Source organism: Narcine bancroftii, chromosome 1 (genome assembly GCF_036971445.1).
Source record: "Narcine bancroftii isolate sNarBan1 chromosome 1, sNarBan1.hap1, whole genome shotgun sequence".
In the NCBI taxonomy this organism is placed as follows: Eukaryota; Metazoa; Chordata; class Chondrichthyes; order Torpediniformes; family Narcinidae; genus Narcine; species Narcine bancroftii.
In genome coordinates, this window is record NC_091469.1 from 131,347,506 (window position 1) to 131,371,853 (window position 24,348).

Sequence of the window (24,348 nt, forward strand, 5' to 3'; positions counted from 1 at the left end):
TGGGGGGGGGGGGGGGATGCTGTGTGGTTTCTCACCACAAGGCAGGCCAACCGGCCCCACTTGTAAGCCATGGGATGAGGCAGCTGGCCAAAATGGCGCCATCGGGGGTTTCCCTTCCTTCCAGCTCGGGGCTCAGAAATCCATGCTTGGGGACCACATGATGCCCAGCTGACGTCAGCGCCCTCCAGCATGGTTCTCAGCCAGGTCCGGGCTGGGAGTATAAGTGTAGCCCAGCAGCCTGCAATAAACTAGTCTGCTCACTGAGCTCAACCCGTCTGGTTGCTTGTGTTATTGCAGGAGCAGAGTAGCCACCTCTACGTCCTGTCCTTAACTCTCATCATGGTCTTTTTACCCTTGCAGTTTCTTATCTTTACCACAATGATTCTACATCTTCTGATCCTATATCCTATCTTGCTAAGGATTTGATTGCATTTTTTTTTTACCACCAGAATTGCCCTACCCCCCATGCCCAGATATTTTGCTCCCAGCTGCAATCCTCATTCAGCCAAGTTTCCCTTATGTCCAAGATGTCATTCCTGCTATTTTCTAGCTGTGTTTTGAGCTCATCTGCCTTGTTTAATATATTGTGTGCATTTAAATATAACACATTTCACCCTGTATTCACCAGCCTTCTTCTCATATTTGTCTCCATGTTACCTGAGGTTAAATTCTTATCATTTTCCAATTGTTATGTCATATCTCGTAAATTCTGAACCCTTTAGAAACCTCTCCTGTGCCCTCTATCGCTGTAACTAAATCCACACATTTCCAATCTGTTCATCCCATCCTTCTATTTACTTTGCTTATAAATTATTCCAGAAAGAAATATTTAACCTATTAACTCTTTCAGCCAATCCTCATCTTCAAGTATATGTAAATCCTATAGGTGTTTACTTCTCAATATTTTATACACAAACTTTGACATTGGAGTTAAATTTGGAGGCCATTTTTAATTTAATATTGATTTGTCAGATTGCCTCTCTCTCCCCTCTTTCTACTCAGGTTCTTTCACCTTCCCATCTCCTCTCTTCCTTTTGGATTGAATCATATAAAATTCACAAAGTGGCCTGGAGTTATTTTAAACAATGGTAAAAAGTTAGCAGCTCCCCTTTCCTCTGGCATCACTGGTGCAATCAAAGCTAAAACTTAAATACTTCCACTTTTATCCAAAGTTATTCCATCAAATATTCCTCCTAAGTATTAGCACTGTCCCTTTCTTTTGTACAGATAGCTGCAATTAATTCATTTGAACTCCCCTATATCCTCTGCACACAGGCTACTTACTGGTCTTTGGAGCCTCTAATCTTTCATTAGCTATTATCCAGCTCTTTATATACTTTTAAAATATCTTTGTATTTTCTTTGCATTTATCTACCAATTTCATGCCCTGCCTTTCTTTTCCCACTCTACATATTAACACTAGCAGGAGCAAAAAAGTGTATTATGACAACTTGGAAAATGGAAGCAAGCCTTAAAATACAACAGTGGGAGAAGCCCTTCATTTTTTTCTTAAGAGCCTGGGCCATCCTCTTTCTCCCACTGATGCTGCTTGTCGCGCCGAGAATCGAAGGAGTTCCGCTGAATTGTCAACCTGAGACATGAACCCAACAGGTGTTGCCTGTTCCCCGGTTTTCTGTCTAGGACCATTCGAATCGTGTTGCCCGACCACCACAGAGGTTGAGCGCAATGGAACATCCCGAGGAAACTTGCCTGAAAAACATTACATACAATCTGAAAGACAAATATACATTATTTGAACAAATTTGAGAACCAGACATAACATATGTTAGAGAAGGCTGACCACAGGCCTCCATCTCTTAAAATGACACGATTTTACATTAAGATGTAAAAGTGGACAATATGACTTCTTCGCTTTTTGTTATTTCTTTGTGTTATGTGTTTTATTATTTATTGGTTTTTGAAAGGGGGTGGGATGAAATGGGGGCAAATGTCACTGTGTATATATTAGTGAGGATCATTTGTGAATATTGTTTTTGATATGATTCACGGTGCAAGAAATAAAAATTAAAAAAAAGATTCTTCCAGTCTTCAGTTTATCTGACATAAACTTTCCCTTTTGTTTTACATGATCTTACCTGAATGGCTCTTGCCTTCCAGGAGCCTCTACATTGCATTGTTTTGTCCCAGATGTGTACCCAAATCTGTTGATTGCCTCCTGTTGCTCTAGGTGAAGTAGTTGGCTGCAGTCCACTTCTGTCCAACCCTCTCATGCCCCCTGAACTTGTAATTCAGGTGTATTTGGATTAGTCCTCTTTCTTAACACTGGGGTATTCAGACTGCAGGCACCAACCACGAAATTTGCCCTGGCGTGGACAATTTCAAAAGGGAAATGCAGGAATTTTTAGTCAATTCCTTCACCGCGATTTGCCCTGCAGGGCCGCTACTACTTTTCGGGGGAAGCCTGCAGCCGAAATCGATTGCAAATCTCACCTGATCAAGCCGAAACTCCAGCTGATGACCCAGCTCTTCACTAACGCGCACAGAAACTGGGGTGCAGTGCAAACGACCCCAAGATTAGATTAATTGATGTTTAAAACATTCACAGATTTTTCCAACATTGCCGTTCAAAAAAAAACATGCTCCCAAGCCGGTAGCTTCCTCGGGATGTTCCATTGCGCTCAACCTCTGTGGCGGGTCGCCCCCCTGGTCGGGCAACACGATTCGAATGGTCCTAGACAGAAAACCGGGGAACAGGCAGCACCTGTTGGGTTCATGTCTCAGGTTGACAATTCAGCGGAACTCCTTCGATTCTCGGCGCGACGAGCAGCATCAGTGGGAGAAAAAGGATGGCCCAGGCTCTTAAGAAAAAAGTGAAGGGCTTCTCCCACTGATGCTGCTCGTCCCCGCTGAGTCCGTCCAGCAGGTGGGTTTTCTCTTTGCTCCAGATTCCAGCACCTTGTGTGTCTCCTGCAGTCCTGGCTCCAGGCTGATTGTGAATTTGCTTTGACCGTGAGACTCCCCGAATGGAGGTCCCTGCAGGAATCACCTCAACCCCTCTCCGCTCAGACGTTTCAAGGTGAAAGATAATCATTCATTCTTTTCGCTTCCGACAGGAAAGGAGCGTCCAGTCTTTGCGGCGAGAAGTCAGTGGTCTTACCCGGACCAGAGAAACAATACTCAGGTCAACTGGACGAAGACCGGAGAGACGGTCGAACTCCTGAGCAGGTGCTATGTCCGAATTCAGGTTCACCTCATTCCCTTTCAGAAACGACAGATCAACCTCGGAATAAACGTATCCGTTTAAATGTTAACACGACTAACAATCGGCGTTGGTGCTAAATGTCGGCTCTCAGATCAGGCGACAGAGCCATGGGGTCCCATTTATTCAGAAACATCCCCCCCAGCGTCCAACCATGAAGCTCAATTTGCCAAAGCAGTCCTTCTGACTTATTTCTTTTCCTCGCTGCAGCTCTTCAAGATCATTAAAACCCTCTTGCATCAACAGTACCAAGATGTTGAAAGAGAATTTGAACATTTGGATGAAATTAATTCCAAGCGGCTCAACCATGAAACCATGTATAGGCTTCTGAAACGGTAAAGTTACATGTGTGTGAAGGAGAGGTGGAAATATTATTGTGTCTCCGTCAGGGCGACGATTTACTGGAAGCGCCACGTGTCTCCCAGACTGAGAAAACCGGAGCCGGGGAATTAAAACACTCAAAAGGACACTGAACGACATAGGATTTACAAACGCTAGCAAGTCATTCCGTCCACTCCATCCATCTCTCCAGATCAATGTTATTTTCTTTGTCCTGCACCCGTCCTTAAATTCATCTCGGTGTCGGCTAAGCGCCGTACAATAAACGTGCCCAGAACATCACCCGCAAGATCTTTCAGTTCACGATGAAGGGCTCAAGCCCGAAACGTTGGTGATGTACCGTTACCTTTGCTATATAAAAGACACTGACCTGCTGAGTTTCTCCAGCATCGTCTGCAAAGTCTGCAGACTTTCGTGTTTTACTCCTAGAAATATTATTCCCCCTATATTACTCCGAGAAATATTATTCCCCCTATATTACTCCTAGAAATATTATTACCCCAATATTACACCGAGAAATATTCCCCCTATCTTACTCCGAGAAATGTTATTCCCCCTATATTACTGCGAGAAATATTATTCCCCCTATATTACTGCGAGAAATATTATTCCCCCTATATTACTAGAAATATTCCCCCTATATTACTCCTAGAAATATTATTCCCTTTATATTACTCCGAGAAATATTATTCACCCTTTATTACTGCGAGAAATATTATTCCCCCGATATTACTCCGAGAAATATTATTCACCCTATATTACTCCGAGAAATATTATTCCCCCGATATTACTTCGAGAAATATTATTCCCCCGATATTACTCCGAGAAATATTATTCACCCTATATTACTCCGAGAAATATTATTCCCCCCATATTACTAGAAATATTATTCCCCCTATATTACTCCGAGAAATATTATTCACCCAATAATACTCCGAGAAATATTATTCCCCCTATATTACTCCGAGAAATATTATTCACCCAATAATACTCCGAGAAATATTATTCCCCCGATATTACTCCGAGAAATATTATTCACCCTATATTACTCCGAGAAATATTATTCCCCCTATATTACTAGAAATATTATTCCCCCTATATTACTCCGAGAAATATTATTCCCTTTATATTACTCCGAGAAATATTATTCCCCCTATATTACTCCGAGAAATATTATTCACCCAATATTACTCCGAGTAATATTATTCCCCCAATATTACTCCGAGAAATATTATTCCCTCAATATTACTCCGAGAAATATTATTCCCCCAATATTACTCCGAGAAATATTATTCCCCCTATATTACTCCTAGAAATATTATTCCCTTTATATTACTCCGAGAAATATTATTCACCCGATATTACTCCGAGAAATATTATTCCCCCGATATTACTCCGAGAAATATTATTCACCCTATATTACTCCGAGAAATATTATTCCCCCGATATTACTTCGAGAAATATTATTCCCCCGATATTACTCCGAGAAATATTATTCACCCTATATTACACCGAGAAATATTATTCCCCCCATATTACTAGAAATATTATTCCCCCTATATTACTCCGAGAAATATTATTCACCCAATAATACTCCGAGAAATATTATTCCCCCTATATTACTCCGAGAAATATTATTCACCCAATAATACTCCGAGAAATATTATTCCCCCGATATTACTCCGAGAAATATTATTCACCCTATATTACTCCGAGAAATATTATTCCCCCTATATTACTAGAAATATTATTCCCCCTATATTACTCCGAGAAATATTATTCCCTTTATATTACTCCGAGAAATATTATTCCCCCTATATTACTCCGAGAAATATTATTCACCCAATATTACTCCGAGTAATATTATTCCCCCAATATTACTCCGAGAAATATTATTCCCCCAATATTACTCCGAGAAATATTATTCCCCCAATATTACTCCGAGAAATATTATTCCCCCAATATTACTCCGAGAAATATTATTCCCCCAATATTACTCCGAGAAATATTATTCCCCCAATATTACTCCGAGTAATATTATTCCCCCAATATTACTCCGAGAAATATTATTCCCCCAATATTACTCCGAGAAATATTATTCCCCCAATAATGATTGCTCGTTTATAAATACGGGCAATAGGATTCACTGCCGTGTTCTCCCAATCCTCCCTGCTTTATTTTCACGTGTATCCATTCCAATCTGTTTGCCTTTCCATTCCAGCTTTGACCTTTGCCCAGAAGTGACTCGGGGTGAGATTCGCAGGCTCTGGAAAACACTCATCACGAACCAAGACAAGACCCTGGATTTCCTCGAGTTTGTGAGGCATTTCGGCCACTCCCCGAAATCCGCCTGTTTCCCCAATGCCAAAATCAATCCCCCGAAAAGGGGAGACGGCGACCTACGAATGCGTTCGAGAAACCTCAACTGTGCCTCCGACATCCTGGTAGACGGTGTCCGTGCCAAGGCGAGGTTCTCGGCTCTCCGTCTTGCTGATTTGGGGTGGGGGGGGTGGGGGGGAGGTAGGGGGAGGTGGGGGGGGTGGGGGGGAGGTAGGGGGAGGTGGTGGGGGGGAGGTGGGGGGGGTGGGGGGGAGGTAGGGGGAGGTAGGGGGGGTGGGGGGGAGGTAGGGGGGGGTGGGGGGGAGGTAGGGGGGGGTGGGGGGGAGGTAGGGGAGGTAGGGGGGAGGTTGGGGGGGTGGTGGGGGGGTTGGGGGGGTGGGGGGAGGGGAGTTAGGGTTGTTCGGATCATGCGAGCGGCCATTTCGGCCCATTTCTAAATCCTCCCCAAGTGAATGGCTATCAGGAGAACGCAGGTCTGCGAGCCGAGAGTCACGTTCAGGCGCGACCAGCTCAGGAGCAAAACTTGTGCTTTGAAGTTCACCAATACTTTCTCCTCCAACATCGTTACTTTTCACCTCTCGGCTGCTGTGGTGAGGTTTGCACTCGGAACTTCTGATCAATATCCCAAGCCTCGGGGCTGCTCACAGCTAATGGTCCAATTTGTTTCATCAAATTCATCCTTTCCAAATTCCATCCAACATCGTTGATTTAACTTTCATTTCCAGATTGACTACCTGTGGGAGGACCTGAGGAAAGAATTTCAGGAGTTTGACCCTTACCGCACGGGGTTTGTCAGCAAAGAGGAGTTGAAGGATATCTTGACCGAGCTGTGTATAAATTTGAATGAATACGAGTGTGAAATGCTGGTGAAGAAATTCGAAGTCAATGGAGATGGTCGGTAAGGTCAACTAAGTTCGCGCGTCCGAGCCTCTGGGTTAGACCCCGCAGCCCTGCAGACAAAGGCAATTACATTTACTTCAGCGTAGTTTGGATTAAAAATGCAAGCGTTTAAGAGCGGAGTTTTAGTTGCCCAGGAAATTAAACACTGCATTGTAAGTGATGACAAGGCTTGCCTCAGAAGGGGACTATTTACTGGAAGCGCAACGTGTCTCCGAGACTGAGAAACTGGAGCCACGAAATTAAAATGCTTTCAAGACCATCGAACGACGTAGGATTTGCACACGCTAGCAAGCCATTCTGTCCATGCTGGTGATCGATACCAGCTTCTTTCCACTCTCTATCTCTCCAAATCAATGCATGTTTCTGTTATTTTCTTCCTCCTGTGCTATTTCTCAGTAGATCTGGGTGCCAGACAATAAATATGCACAGAACATTGCCCCCAAGATATTACTAAAATACTTTCTAAAATTAAAACGCATTAACTGAGAAGGGGCAGGGTAAGTCTACATTGCAAAATTTAAATGTAATTGCAGTCTCCATATGTGTCAGTTTTATGAGGGGAAAAGGCCTCGAGTTGGTAGCAAACTGTTGAAACAGCAGAAAGATGATGGGATTGCTTTTCACTTTCAATTGCTCATTGACGCAAGTTATTATTGAGCACAATTCGTGGGGAAAATTGAATTTAAGGTTTCAGAAAGTCACCTTGACAAGGATTGAATGTTTCCAGTATTTTTTTGCTGCATTTCCTCTTTCTGGCATCTATACTAGTGAGCTGGATTGCACTGACCCAGTGCCCCTGTGTGTCAGGCCAGGGCTTTGTCTTCTCTCCTTGATTTTGCCAGATTGAACATTTCTCTGAGGTTATTAAAATCCCAGCAAATAATTTAAAGTAACCTACATTTTTATCAAAAAGGGAAGGAATTTATAAAAGTACCGGGAGTTCACCTTTCTGGGTCTCTGCCCAGTAAACCCTACTTTTGTCGAGCCCAAGGTGCCAGTGAATGGTATTGAAGGACTGGTGCTTAAACCCTGTCATTAGCTGTGATATTAAATACGAGTTCAAGGTTATTGTCACATGTACCAAGGCACAATGATTGGTTGTCTTGCAAGCAGTCCAGCAAGACAACCTGTGCATTCTGCAGCATACATAGTACAAGTAAGTCGTAGTTCAGAAGTACAGAGTTACAGAAAGAGATCAATTGGTATGGAGCAAATGCAACATTATTTTACTTTAAGGTTCATTCAGCTATCTCGTAATGCTGGGGGTGGTGGGGGGGGGGGAATCCATCCTCGAATATGGTGGTGCAGATTTCACACTCGTGAATCGACTACCTGATGGGAGGGAGATGGATAGAGTGTGGCTGGGTTAGGAGGAGTCTTTCAATGTGTTGACTGCATCTCCAAAGTAGCAAGTGCACATGGAATTGATGTGGGGGAGGGGGGGGGGTGGTCATGTGTGGTTGCCTGGCCTGCATTCACAACTTTATGTAGTTTCTTGCAGACTTGAACAGAGCAGTTCCCCAACCATGCAGTGATGCACCCTGACAGGATTCTTTCAGTGATGCACCTATAGAGGTTGTTAAGTGATGCTGGTGTCACACCAAATTTCCGCAGGCTTCCGAGGAAGTAAAGATCTTTTTGCCACTTTTTCACTTATTGCATCAACGTAGGAGGACCAGGACAAGTCACCAGAGATGTTTGCTCCCAAGAACTCTACTATTTCCACCTCATCTGCATTGAAGCCAACCTAGAAGTGATCTCTGCTCTTCTTCTGGAAGTGTAAAGCCACCTCCTAAGTTCTGTTGACCCTGAGGGAGAGGTTGTTGTCATAGCACCTATACTCTAGTCACTTGATCTCCCTTCTGTACACTAACATGTTAGGGAACCAGCCTAATTTATGTATGGAGTTGGAGTGGTGTTTGGCCACTTAGTCATGGTGTTGAGGATGATTGTGGAGGAGGTACTGTCACCAATTTTCACTGATTGCAACCTGTGGGATACGAAGTCATAAATCCAAATGCAGAGGGGGTCCTGAGAAATAGGGTGCAGAGTTTGGGGTTGTTTGCTTGGTACTGTTGTGTTGAAGGTGGAGCTATAGTCAATAAATAGTTGTCCAGATGTTCTGAGGTTGAGTGTAGGGCCAAAGAGATGCTATCTTCCATGGGCCTGTTGTAGCATTATACAAATTGGAGTGGGTCAGGTGTGGCTGAAGTTAATGTGAGCCATGACCAACTCTTGAAGTACTCCATGCTGGGAGATGTCAGATCCACTGACTATTAGTAATTTAAGCCTGTCTTGAAGAAGATGGAAACTTCACCCTGAAGAAAAGAGAGGTTGAAGACGATGGTGAATACTCAAAAACTTTCACATTTTAAATTTGCAAAAATAGTTTAAAACTTTAGTTTTTAGTAACAATTATTTTCATGCAAAATGTTTAATGACCCTTGATGCCTTTCTTGCCTTGACCTCCAGGGTTTCCTATCTAGATTTCTTGAAACCTTTTGCAATGCGCAGGCAACAATGGCGAGAGGGCAGCAACATGATGGCAGTCCTGCAACATCCGAACAGTCATATTATCGATCAACATGGCACAGGACTGAATAACATCACAGCAAGGCTCCGCCAAAAGGTAATGCCCATATGTGGCAGAGACATTCATCTGGTAAATAACATGTAAGGCAATTATACTGGTGGGAGAGATCATTTGGGTTTTGTCTTGTATATTCCATTCTATGGAACAACAGAATGATAAATAGGCCCCAAATAAATATGGATGCCTTGGTATAGAGAGAAAATGTGTTAACAATGAGCCTGACTTTGTACAAGTACAGGACTGGAAAAGTAATAGTTTTAAGAGGGGGAAGAGGTCTAACAAGATAAGGAAATGACAATTTCACTTATATGCAAATGACATCAATCTTACTCTGATCCTTATTAGAACTTTCATTATATATATGAATTACATCAATATTTCTTGTGATTTGAACAGTAACTTAGCTAAATAATTTTTATGAAGTGTTTTCCCATTTAAAAATTCTTCTATTGTTTGTAAATGGGCCTCAGAGTGCACATGCTGCTTCAGGAGAACACAATTGTGAGAAATGCAGTCGTGCCATGAAATATGAGTTCTAGTTATGAGGCCAGATGAGGATGTTTACCACTTACAAAGTTCCAGGGCCTCCATGGTCCTCAGCTGGAGAGCTTGCAATAGTCAGGAGAGCTGGAGAGAAGTGCAACCTAGACCCTGATGCCTGAAGTGCGAGGAAATTGTCTTTTCTCTTTGGCAGCCCTGGTGGTCAAGGATGATGCACATTTCTCCCGTTTTATGGGCTCTGACATGGCTGATGAGGCTCATGTTTCGTCTGTAAACCATGCCAGGGGTGGGGAAGTAAATCCTTCAGGCTAGCTTGTGAGATGTTGTGTTCCTTCTGCCAATTTTGCAGACCTTCTGTCTGTCCTCCACAAAGATACTAGAGTGCAATCTTGGGTGTTTCTTTTACTCAGACATATGATAGAGATTCCCATGAGGTGGTAAAGAATAAGAACATGGACACGTGCCAATATTGTAAATATTCTTGTTTTAATTACAGTATATATTTCAACACTTTCCCTTTCATTTTGAAAACATTGACATTTAGAATGAAGGGGTTCTATCAGGCAGGTGCAGCCTGGATTCAGAAAGGGCAGGTCACAAATTTGCTGGAGTTCTTTGAGGATATAATGATTGCAGTAGATAGAAGGGATGTTTGGATTTCCAGAAGGCGTTTGATAAGGTGCCACACAAGAGACCTATCAATAAGATACAGATGAATGGAGTCGGGGTAAGTATATTGGCATGGATTGAGGACAGAAGGCAGAGAGTAGGGATAAATGGGAGTTTTTATGTGATTGGCAGACATTGGTAAGTGGGGGGCCGCAGGGGTCAGTGCTGGGCCTGCAGCCGTTCACCATTTACATTGCTGATTTGGAAGAGGGGACAGAGTGTCGTGTGGCCAAGTTTGCAGAGTGGAAAAGGAAATTGTATAGAGGATGTGAAGAGGCTGCAGAAGGATATAGTTAAGTTAGGTGAGTGGGCAAAGGTCTGGTAGATGGATTAGTAAATATGAGGTCATCCACTTTGGTAGGAAAAACAGAAGAACAGATTATTATTTAAATGGTGAAAAACTGCAGCATGCTGTCGTGCAGAAGGACTTGGGAGTGCTTGTGCATGAATCGCAAAAAGTCAGGTTGTATCTTCAAGTTATTAAGCAGGCAAATGGAATATTGGCCTTTATCGCTAGAGCAATTGAATTCAAGGGCAGGGAGGTCATGCTGAAACTATACAAGGTACTGGTGAGGGTGCACCTGTGTGCAATTCTGGTCTTCATACTTGAGGAAGGATATACTGGACTTGGAGGCAGTCCCAAGGAGGTTCACCTTGTTGATCCCGGAGATGAGGGGATTGACCTACGAGGAGAGATCATCTGGAATTATACTCACTCGAATTCAGAAGAATGAGAGGACATTTTATAGAAACATTTAAAATTATGAAAGAGATAGATAAGATAGAGGTAGAAAAATTGTTTTCACTGGTAGGTGAGACTAGAACTAGGGGAGATTAAACATAATTAAGGTTCAGTTAGATAGATTTTTAAATAAAGAAGGAATTAAGGGATATGGGGAAAAGGCAGGGAGGTGGAGTTGAGTCAATGATCAGATCAGCCATGATCTTATTGAATGGTGGAGTCGGCTTGATGGCCTACTCTTGCTCCCATTTTTTTTTTTTTTTTTTTTTTTTAATTTTTTTATTTTTCACACCATAAATCACATTAGCCATGATATACACTATTTCTTTTCACACATATACAGTGACTTTTTCTCCCCCCCCCCCCTTTCCTCCCAAACCACCCCCCCACCCCCCCCTCTCATCCATTTTAGGTATACAATCTAGGTTGCATTAAGCCAGTCAGACAATGTTGTCATTCAACAAAATTACACCAGAAATTCTACTGAGTCCATTCTTTTCTTTCCTTCTCCTTCCATCAACTTAGGTAATGTTTGTCCCCGGTAGGTTTTCGCTATTATATTTAATGTAAGGCTCCTATACTTGTTCGAATATTTCAATGTTATTTCTTAACCAATATGTTATTTTTTCTAATGGAATACATTTATTCATTTAAATTTGGTAGTTTCTTCCTTTTAATTTGGTTATGTATTCCATTAATATTTAAAGACATATAGTTCAGCGTAGCCCTTTTATATTTTGTTTATCTTCTCTTTCCGTTTTTCCATCATTACCTTTCCTCCTTTTCCATTTCTGTTTTCTTATTTTCAACTCTTTATAAGACAACATTCCTACAACATCTAACATTTTCCTTATTCTCCTATTTCTATCTTATTTATCCCCAATCTCCCCTTCACCTCCTGAGTTGTCCTTTATCCCTTGTCGGACAACCACATCTCCCCTCTCCATTTGGATTTGCGAATCCACTCGCAAGCGTCAACTGATTTTGCAGTGACCGCTATTTCCCCCCACCCCGCCTCCCCCAGAAAAGATTTCACTTTTCATATGTCACAAAGGTCCCTCTTTTAATTCCCTCCTTATTCTCTCTATTCCATTACCTTCCCTTATTAATTCTTGTCTATACTATCTATATTTTCCTCTAAGTACAGATACATTCATGTATGCTCATTGTCTCTATTCACTCTTATACCTCTTTACCTGCATACATATCAATCGTGATCATTTTTACTCTCATTACCCGTCTTCATCCCTCAGTCTATTTTTGTCTTTACCCACATACATATCAGTCGTGATCATTTTAACTCTCATTACCCGTCTTCCTCCCTCAGTCTATTTTTGTAATTGTTCTGCAAATTTTCGTGCTTCTTCTGGATCCGAGAATAGTCTGTTTTGTTGTCCTGGAATAAATATTTTCAATACCGCTGGATGCTTTAGTATAAATTTATACCCTTTCTTCCATAAAATCGCCTTTGCTGTATTGAACTCTTTTCTCTTCTTTAGGAGTTCAAAACTTATATCTGGATAAATGAAGATTTTTTGCCCTTTATACTCCAGTGGTTTGTTGCCCTCTCTTACTTTTTCCATTGTCTTCTCCAGTACCTTTTCTCTTGTAGTATATCTTAGGAATTTTACTACAATAGATCTTGGTTTTTGTTGTGGTTGTGGTTTAGAGGCCAATACTCTATGTGCCCTTTCTATTTCCATTTCATGCTGTAGTTCTGGACATCCTAGGGTCTTAGGGATCCACTCTTTTATAAACTCCCTCATATTCTTGCCTTCTTCATCTTCCTTAAGGCCCACTATCTTTATGTTATTTCTTCTGTTATGGTTTTCCATTGTATCTATTTTTTGAGCTAGTAGTTCTTGTGTCTCTTTAGTTTTTTTATTAGATTTCTCCAATTTCTTTTTTAAGTCTTCTACCTCCATTTCTGCTGCTACTGCCCGCTCTTCCATCTTGTCCATTTTTTTTCCCATTTCTGTTAAGGTCATCTCCATTTTAATTATTTTCTCCTCTGTGTTGTTTATTCTTTTTCTTAAATCCTTAAATTCCTGTGTTTGCCATTCTTTAAATGATTCCATGTATCCTCTAATAAGAGCAAGTATATCCTTTACCTTGCCTCTCTTTTCTTCTTCTATTTCACCATACTCTTCCTCTTCTTCTTCCTCTGGGTTGACCATCTGTTGTTTCTTTGGTGCCCTTTCCTCCTCTTCTATCTTGTTTCTATTGTCTTCTGTGGTCTCTTCTTGCTGCAGGTGTTCTGCAGCTGTCGTTGCCGGCTGTGGAGATCGACTCCCCAGCTGGTCCCCCCTCCCGTCGGTGTGTTTTTTTTCATTCGCATCGCGCATGCGCGAAACTTCGCGCATGCGCGGTTGCGCACTTTTGCTCGGCTCTGCGAGCCATTTTTGTAGTCCATTATTTACCGACCTGAGGGAGCGGGTTTCTCTCTCCGCAGCGGGCCTCTTCGGACAGGTAAGGCCTTCACCTTTTCCCTCCTTTGTCTTCTCTTCCTCTCTTCTTACCGTTGCTTTCGACTTTTCTTTTTTTGTCGCCATCTTCTTTCCACCTTTATACTCACTTTTCTGTAACTTTTATTTCTGTGCCTTTGTGTTTTCTCTTGTTTTTCCCGACTTTTCTGGAGAGGGCTGGAGTTCACCGTCCGGCCACTACTCCATCGCGTGACTCCTCCCCCTCTTGCTCCCATTTCTGATGTTCTTGTGTACTTAATTGTTTTCTCTGTCCTCCTGGTAACCTGCTGCCTGTGTTGGGTGTCTGGTATTGGTATGCTAGAAATATGATTGTAATTAGAGCCTAGAAGTTGGATTGGGAGAGACACTGACATTTGTTTTGGAGATGACACCCATGTTGGTTTGCTTATCCTGCCAGTTGAGTTGGAGATTTTATGGAAAGGGCATTGGTGATATCTCTATTGTGCTTTTTGGATCCCTGTACTATGTAGTCCGTATCTCTGAAATATACAGGAGGGTGGGTATTGCTGCCTTGTGGACTATTAGATGTTGTGCTGGAACTTTGGTTTTGATCATGAAGCAGCCTTTTCCTCAGATGGCAAAAGACTGTGTTGGTGCACTGAAGGCTGTGATAAACAGTCCAGTTTTTCTAGAATCTTTCTGTGGGAATCTATGTTAATATGGAAAGGAGAGCAGAACCCTGTACAGTCAGGACAGGTTGATACAGGACCGTTGCTTGTAGATGTTTGGTGTGAGGTTCATTCGCTTAATTGCTTTACTGAAAGATCTAATAATGGATTCAAACTTCAACCTCAGAATATGCACACATTCTATCAATGAACAAACCTGGTGTAACAGTGTTACACTTGTCATACAAGATCCTTTGAAAGTATTTTGCAGAGTGTCATGGTATAAAGGCAGTAAAGAGATTACTAATGAAACTCAGCAATGACCTATAAGGTTTCTAAGTATGGCGACTGAATCTTCAAAAAGTGCAGTTTGAATCCCATTCAATAAGGAATCATTTCAAATTGCAGATTATGACTGATACCTTATGGTAAGTGGCCACTAAGGAGAAAATGGAAAAACTGGGAAAGGTTCTGAAATATATAATTAAAATTAGAATGCTTGGAACATTGCCAGTAGTCCATAGTCTGAAAGCTAATTGATATGCAGGGATCATCTATGCCTGTGATTCCTGTTATCAAAAACTGAATCAAGGCACTTAGCACTGAAGGAACTCCCTCTATAGGTTTGTCGGCATATCTTGCACAGTCTACCAATGTGGTCAAAACAATAAAAACACAATGCTGGAGAAACTCAGCAAGTTATGTATCTTTCTCTTTATATAGCAAAGATAAAGATACATAACCAATGTTTCAGGCTTGAGCCCTTCAAGGTATGATGAAGGGCTAAAGCCCAAAATGTTGGCTATGTATTTTTACCTTTGTTATTTCAAGTTCACTATTTGACCTGCTGAGTTTCTCCAGCATTGTATTTACTTCAATTACAGTGTCTGTGGACTTTCATGTCTTACTACTAGTGTAGTCCAATGGCCACGAAATGTAACTGAACTCTTGTCTTCTTTGTACCCTGCAGCTTCAAGGTGAATGGAAACCCTTACGCCGAGCCTTTAAGAAGTTAGATAGCACCAGCAGTGGTTACCTCTCCTTGCCAGAGTTTCGCGCTGTACTCAAACTATGTGATCTGTTCCTGAATGAAGATGAAGTCTACCACATAATGACAAAATTTGATGAAAACATGGAAGGCAAAGTCAACTACAAGAAGTTCTTAGAAGATACCTACAAAAAAGAAAGGAATCGTGCAGAAAACAAATCCTTAAAAATGACGAATAATTCAACTCTTTAAAGGATGTTCAACTTCTCTGCTTTTCAAATCACGGCTTTAAACCAATTCCAATCATTTTGCTTTGGGGTGGCTAGAGTGGGAGATGATGGTGAGGTGATATATTGATCCAAGAATGATAGAGCTCTTGAGAATGAAAGATCATAAAGAGAGAAGAATAAACTTGGATTTTTCTGAACCCCTTTATAATCTCGAGACCTCCTGAGGTTCTTCACTGATGCTTTAGAAATGATACTGTTTTGTGTTATAGGCAATGCATAGTGAATTTGTGCAAGTTCTTGACTTGGTGGTTAAGACATTTCAGTCAATCTTCTTGAATACCATAAAATCTTTACAATCATTATTTCTGTTTCTCCCAATGAATGAATTTAATTGAAATGGTTTGGCACAGACTAGAAGGGCCAAAGGGGCCTGATTCTGTGCTGTAGCATTCTATGGTTCTCGATCCTGTCCAGCACAGACGGATCAGCATCAAAAATCACAGGTCCTGTGCAACAGTCTGATCAGTGTGTCAAGAATCACAGGTCCTGTGCAACACAGACTGAACAAGGTGTCAATACTCATAAGTCCTATTCAACACAGACTTGAATAAAATGTCAAGAATTACAGACCCTTTCAAAACAGACTGATCAGTGAATCAATAATCACAGGTCCTCCCCAACACAGACTGATGAGTGTGTCAATAACACTGGACAAGATGTTTTTCGAAGGTTCGCTTCCTAAAAATAATTGGGGATTATTGTAGATAAATTCAAGATGAACAGAAAAAGAGTTTCAGGTTTTCTGTACCATATAGGATGTGGGACAAACACTAAATTAACTTCTATTGAACTTAGTATGTTTAATTATGGTAGACACATTGCATTAGATGAACTGATCTAAAAATAGTTTGCCGCTGATTTTCTTTTCTACTCAGGATCTGATGCCTCTCTTGTCAGGATCGAATGATCATCGGCCAGCACTGATCTATTTGAGTTGCCCTGATACTGGAGTTCCATGGACCCAATGTCCCGGTGAAACCTTTCACCATGCGCATCATTCGCTGCAGCAAGATCAGGAGGGAAGAAGTCCAAGTGTGAATGTAAAATCTAAGTTTTCAATGACGTGTTTCACTTCACGGTTTTGTATGTTTGAAGCACGTTGAAAATATGACAGGAGTCACAAAAATAGGTGACATCCGTAAGGTGGCGAGAGTAAAATGGTAAAAGCGATCAACAGCCCAAAATCCAGAAAATACACCCACAAATATCGAGGAAGCAAAATCTTAGTTTCCCACTGTAATCACAGGTCCTCTCCATCACTGACTGATGAGTGTGTCAAAAACCACAATCTTGTCCAACACAGACTGACCTCTCCACCAGGGACTGACTGAGCAGTGACAATAACACTAGGCAACAATTTTTTTTCAAATGGTTTAAGTCCTGAAAAAGAATTGGGGATTATGGTAGACAACTTCAAGATGAACACGAGGATAATTTCAGGTTTGCTATATCACATTGGAAGTGGAACCACAAAAAAAAAGATCTCTAAAAGACAGTATGTGATAGAAAATTTTTAAGTCAATTTTCGTGATCAGCAGCTCAAATTCCAGATAATAAGAAATTAAAATCTTAATTTCCCAGTGTAATCACGTCCTCTCCAACACAGATTGACCAGTGTGTCAATAATCACAGATCCTGTCCAACATGTCAAGTTTATTGTCAACTGATTGTCCAAGTACAGCCCGAAGAAACTGTGTTCTCCAGTCCTCAAGGCAAATGATGCAGACACAACCCACATAGAGACAAATAATACATATTCAGGACAAGTATTTTGTCTATAAAAATAAATAAATAAATGACGATTCCTACAAATGAGCATCTCGGATGGTTAGTGTGAGCAGTTCCTTTGGTCGTTCAGCCTTCTCACTGTTCCTCAACCTGGTGGTGCTGGTTCTGATGCACCATTGCGATAGCGGAAAGATGCTTTATGCAGGTTGAAAGGGATCGGCAATGAAACATGTCATTGAAAACTTAGATTTTACATTCACACTTGGACTTCTTCCCTCCTGATCTTGCTGCAGCGAATGATGCGCATGGTGAAAGGTTTCACCGGGACATTGGGTCCATGGAACTCCAGTATCAGGGCAACTCAAATAGATCAGTGCTTGCCGATGATCGTTCGATCCTGACAAGAGAGGCATCAGATCCTGAGTAGAAAAGAAAATCAGCGGCAAACTTTTTAGATCAGTTCATCTAATGCAATGTGTCTACCATAATTAAACATACTAAATTCAATAAAAGTTAATTTAGTGTTTGTCCCTCATCCTATATGGCACAGAAAACCTGAAATGCCCTCTTCAGACAATATCCCCATAGATGATGTCGATGGTAGGGAGAGAAATGCTAGTGATCCTCTTTGACACTCTCATTGACCGCCAATACATTTTTCTGCAGCGATTGTTCCACACTGTGATGCAGCCAGGCAGGACGCTCTCAATAGAGCTCCTAGAGAAGGTTGACATTATGTCAGCCTGCTGGCTTCAGTCTTCTCAGGAAGTGCAGTCGCTGTTGCGCATTCCTGACAAGAGGGGAGATGTTGAGTGTCCAGATAGGTCACTAGTTAAGTGAACTCCAAGGAACTTAGTGCTCTCCACTCTACTACAGAGTTTTTGATGTGTAGTGGAAGGTAGTCATTCCTGGTCCTCCTGAAGTCCACAATCATCTCCTTTGTCTTGTTCATGTTGATACTCAGATTGTTATTCTCACAACATTCATGAGATTCTCCACAGTCTTCTCTGGAGCCAACTACTGTTGCGTCATCTGCAAACTTGATGACACTGTTGGAGCTGGATCTGGTGATGCCATCACGGATCAATAATGTGAACAGGAGTGGGCTGAGCACACAGCTCCCTGTCTGGAACATTATGAATTGCAGAGGATCAAGTGATCTCCCTGACTGAAACCTAACCAGATTGCTATCTGCACCATTGACTTTAACGATAACATTGCCAGAAAAATAAGAGTGTGTTTATAGATGGCATCTTAATTGTATGCTGTGGAGAAGGACAGATTTCTGTAATTTTATTAGGGGACAAATAAAATTGTTTTGTGTAATGAACTTCCCCTCTACTAATGATATTTTTTAATATAGATATGGGACACTAAGGGGACAAATAATTTCATATTCTTAAAAAAAAAGTAATACATGTCAGAGATCAATGGTCTGGAGGAAGAAATTACACAGCTGGTAAAAGTACAAGAGAACAGGTGAGAAAGATAAATTCAAGATCTTAGAAAACAAGAAATTGAAATACAATACATTGCAAACATATAAAATAGAAAAACAACTATTTTAAAATCAAAACAGAAATATTATGGGAGGCTGAGCACATAAAGTTCTATCATGGCAATTAAAGGAAGAGGATACATCAAGGATGATTAATGCCATCCAAACGGTGCCTAATAAATTGACGTATAATCAGAAAGAAATTAACAACACTTTTAAACAATACTATGCAAAACTATAAATCAGAACTGCTAGGGGACTCTAATGAGATGGATGAATTTCTCTCAGAGATTGAATTGCCAAAATTGGAAAATAAAGATCAGATGGGATTGGATGCCCCCTTTACTAGAGAGGAGATTGAAAAAATCTTGAATACATTTGAAGCAAATAAATCTGGGGGAAGATGGTTTTCTGCCTGAGTTTTACAGATAATTTAAAGACCTTTTGATGCCTTTTTATCATGGATGTGCTAAATCAGGTGGCAGAAACCCAGACCCTCCTGGAATCCTTCTCCACAACTATTATCACGGTGCTACCAAAAAAGAACAGAGATCCGCTAAAACTTCTCACATAAGCTTATTTCCTTGTTAAATGCAAATGACAAGATTTTGGCTAAAGCGCCAGCTAATAGACTAGGAAAATATTTACCTAATTTGATAAATCCGGATCAAGTAGGCTTCCTTAAAAAAGACATTCTGCAGATGATTTGGGAAGATTATTCAATATAATCCATCTGGTTAAATCTAGAGTTAACCCGAGTCTAACTGAATCTCTGGATGCAGAAAAGGCATTTGATCAGTTGGAGTGGCCATTTCAATTTAAAGTATTTGAAAAGTTCGGAATGGTTGAATATTTATTGATTGGATAAAAACCTTCAATCACAAACCATGGGCCAAAATCATAACTAATGATCAGATGTCCTCGATGCTTCCTTTGAGTAGATCCAGCAGACAAGGGCGCCCATTGTCTCCAGGTCTTTTTGTTTTGGTGATTGCACCATTAGCAGAGGTTATAAGGAGGGATCCAGACATAAAGGGATTCAGAGTTGACCAGGAAGAGCATAAAATTAATCTGTTTGCAGATGATGTCCTGTTGCATTTATCAGACCCTGATGAGACGTTGGCCACACTAAAGACCACACTGGAGAAATTCTGGTTACAAAATTAATTTTGAAAAAAGTGAAATTATGCCATTAACAAATTTTGATTATGAAAGAAACCAAAAAGTAAATCGGTTTAAATCGAAACTGGAAGGAATTAAATATTCAGGAATAAGGCTGGATAATAACTTTAAAAATTTGTACAGACTTAATTATCTCCCTTTCCTTGTAAAGATAGGATTTACAGAGATGGAAGAACTGGCCTATTACTTTAGTCAAGAGGATTAATTGTGTGAAAATGAAAGTGATGCCGAGACTGCGATACCTCTTCCAGTCATTACCTATCCCTTTGCCTTGAATTTTTTTTAGATACTCAATGGACATATAAGACAATTTCTTTGGAATAATAAAGTGCCTAGGATCTCCATGAAGAAACTGATGTGGGAATATAAATTGGGGGTTAACATTGCCGGATTTTAAAATATATTATCTAGCAGCCCAGGCAAAGTTCCTTTCATCCTTCTTTGAAGAGGAGAGCTCTCCCTTATGGATCCAAATGGGATTACATGCAGTGAGGAAGGGGTCAGTGAAGGATTTTATTTACAAGTGGAATGTCAAATTAATAACAAAAAAATGGATAACCCCATTTTAATACATATGATTACAATTTGATAGGAGATTAATAATGTATTGGAAAAAAAGTGGGGATATCACCAAAAGTACCATTGTGCCAGAATGAATTATTGCCCATGAATTTGGGTAACAGAATTCTAAATACTTGGTATGAGAAAGGAATTAGACATAATGAAGATTGTTATGAGGAAGGACTACTTATGTCCTTTGAACAATTAAACCAGAAATATTATTTGTCAAATGGAACATTTTACTGCTTCTCTCAATTAAGATCCTTCTTGCGAGAAAGGTGGGATCCTGCAATGGCCCCACCCTCAAGAAATGAGGTGAAAGGGATGCTTCGGATGGGAAATGCACCCAAATTTATAACTTGGATGTATTTTGTTCTCCAAGGTGAAAGTGATAAGCTGGGCCTACAAAGGTTGAGAGAGAGTTGGGAGTTGGATCTAGGTGTTATAATACCAGAGGAGTTTTGGTCTAATTGTTGTTTGGATAATATGATATCAATGATTAATGCGAGATATGGACTTGTTCAATACAGTTTTCTACATCCATTATATCTCACGCCACAAAACTACATAAATCAAAATCTGAAATAGCTGAAATGTGCTTTAGATGTGGCATTGTAATAGGAACCTTTTTTACATTCTACCTGGTCATGTGTAAAGGTAAGAACATTCTGGCATGATATCGCTGAAACACTAATAAGAGTAATAAGAGTGAACTTTTCATGCAACACAGAACTGTACCCTCTGGACAACCTTATGGATGTGAGATACAAACTGACTATATTTCAAATTTGCTTTGTTAAACTATCTACGGCTGTGGCTAAGAAGTGTATAGCAATCACCTGGAATTCTGACTCTCCCCTTCTTATTGCTTGATGGACCATGGAGTTACATAGTTGTACACCCATGGAGAAAATTACTTACAACTTAAAAAATAAATATGATACATTCATTAAAACATGGCAACCGTACTTAGATCATATAGGGGTCCAATTATAAATGTGATATTCCCAGAAAAGAAATTTGAAAAATGAGAGCTCTGATGGTACATAAAGTTAAATTTTTGTATTAATGGGAGTGGGAGGGAAGGGGGGGAGTTTTTTGTAAATATTAAATCTATTTGATATGTATAAAAGTTTAAAGATTGTATGAATATATGGAAAATTAAATAACAAGGTCTACTAGACAAGGATGTCCATTGTCACCTGCTTTATTTGTTATAGTTATTGAACCTTTGGCACAGTTAATACGTCAAAATGAAAATGTTAAGGGAATGAAAGTTTTGAATGAGGAATATAAGATTAATTTATTTGCAGATGATGTTTTATTATACCTGGTAGACCCTGATATTTCTTTACCAGCAATTCAATAATCTTTAGAAAATTATGGTCAATTATCTGGTTATAAGGTAAATTGGGCTAAAAGTGAAATTTTGTCAATTTGTAAAGATGATTATTCAATTTATAAAAATATTACGAAATTGAAATGGACAAAACAAATTAAATATTTGGGAATTAATGTCAATACGGAATATCAAGATTTATATTTAATAAATATTTAATTAAAAAGATTAAACTAGATTTGATTAGGTGGAAGGACTTACCTTTAGGTTTGTTGGGGAGGCTTAATACTATAAAAATGAATATTTTTCCTCGGATGCAATATTTATTTCAATCAATTCCTTATTTAAAAAAAAAAGTTTTTAAGGATTTATTTAAAGCAGTTAGAGAATTTTTATGGAAGGGAAAATTTCCAAGGGTAGCAATGAAAAAGTTGATGTGGGACTTTCAATTTGGAGGTTTGAGATTACCTAATTTTCAATATTATTATGAGGCAGCTCAATTTAAATTTCTTAATGGAGGATCCGCCCAGTTGGGCAAAGATAGAACTGGCAGTTATTTTAGAAAAATCTTCACATGAATTTTTGTTTCGATGAAATAAAAATTTGTTACGAACTTATGATGTACCAATATTGAAACATTTATTGAATCTATGGACGAGTAAACTTGATAAAATGGGGCTTAAAAATAAATGGTCTGGGCGATTGCCATTATATAATAATCAACTTGTTCCTTTTACGGTCTCCAATATCACTTTGAAACAATGGGAAAGTAAAGGAATAAAAAACTTTTCTGATTGTTTTTTTGAAGGACATTTTTGTTCTTTTGAGGAATTACAAAGGAAATTTGGTATTAGTGGAAATTCTATATTTGTGTACTACCAGCTAAGATCATTTGTAAAACAGATATGTGGTCGGCAAATGACTTTATTGCCTGAAACTAGCTTTGAAAAATATGTACTTTCAATACTAGAAAAGGGGTATATATCTGATTTGTAATGTATTTTACAAGAAAATGAAAGTAAGAAAGATTGGGATAAAGATAAGTTGAAATGGGAAAAAGATTTAGATTCTACAATAGCTGAAGAAGCTTGGATGGAAATTTGTCAAAATAGTATTGGGAAATTGATTAATGCTAGATTAGCAATGATTAATTATAATTTTATACATCAATTATATTTAACACCAGAAAATTTAAAAAAATTTGGTCTTAGTAAATCAGACTATTGTTTTCGTTGTGACCAGACAGCTAGTACTTTTTTACATACTGTGTGACCGATTGCAACAGTTTTGGAAAGGTATTCAATCTATATTTAATAGATTATATAATATTTGAGTTGTATTAGATCCTGATATATTTTTATTAGGGAATATGCAATCATTAATTGATTTAGGATTAAATGATTATCAGATTTCTTTTATCTATTTAGCTTTAGCAGTGGCCAAGAAATGTATAGCGTCTACTTGGAAAGATAGAAATATACTAACTTTGGATAGGTGGTATTTAGAGATGAAGTCTCATTTAATTATGGAAAGGATATCTTTTTCAATTCAAGATAAGATGTCTTTTTATAAGTTGAAGTGGACTCCATTCGTTAAGTATATGCAATTAAGTTTGATTTAAGTATGTTCCTAGATGTGATATTTTAGATCTGATAATTTTTTTTTTTAATTATTTTTATTTGTCATATTTTTCTTTTTCTTTGTGTGTGTTTTTTTTTAATATATAATATTGTTAATTTTACTAATTCTTCACTCTTTATTTTGGGGGAGGGGAAGGGTGGGTTTTTTTAATATATAGATTTTTTAGTTCTTGTATATGTAGGGGGGTTAGGTTGAATTAAGTTAGGTTATTAATGTTGTATTGTAATTATATTATTTTATTTTATATCTTTTCTTTAAATGTAATTTTTCTTTTTTATTCTTGTGATAAAATCTTTAAATAAAGTTTAAAAAAAAAGGAAAATTAAAAATAAAATAATAAAAATTATCAGTGTGTCAAAAATCACAGGTCCTGTCTGACTGATTATCGACAATAATTACAGGTCCTGTCCAACACAGTATAATCAATGTGTCAAAAATCACAGGTCCTGTCTGACACAGACTTAACTGTAAATAATTACAGGTCCTCTCCAACAAAGACTGATCAACCCAACAATAATCACGTCCTGTTTAATACAGACTGTTTAATCACAAGTCCTGTGTAATGGAGACTGATCGATGTCAATAAACAAAGGTTCTGTCTGACACGGATTGATCAGCGTCATAAACAGTGGACAAAAATGTTTTTCAAAAGGTTCACTTCCTGAAGAAAAATTGGGGATTATGATAAAGAACTACATGTTGAACACTAAGATAATTTCAGAT

The 24,348-nt window shown here is 39.3% G+C and overlaps 1 protein-coding gene across 1 annotated transcript in view; it reads left to right on the forward strand.

Moving 5' to 3' along the window:
* Positions 1–15,949, forward strand: part of LOC138744298 (EF-hand calcium-binding domain-containing protein 6) — a 93,482-nt gene extending 77,533 nt beyond the window's left edge. Inside the window, exons 13-18 of the mRNA XM_069900238.1 lie at positions 3,075–3,186; positions 3,431–3,555; positions 5,781–6,024; positions 6,625–6,797; positions 9,272–9,428; positions 15,369–15,949. Coding sequence (XP_069756339.1) covers positions 3,075–3,186; positions 3,431–3,555; positions 5,781–6,024; positions 6,625–6,797; positions 9,272–9,428; positions 15,369–15,638 — 1,081 coding nt within the window. The 3' untranslated portion in view covers positions 15,639–15,949. The remainder of the gene's footprint in view (positions 1–3,074; positions 3,187–3,430; positions 3,556–5,780; positions 6,025–6,624; positions 6,798–9,271; positions 9,429–15,368) is intronic.
* Positions 15,950–24,348: the final 8,399 nt, after the last annotated feature.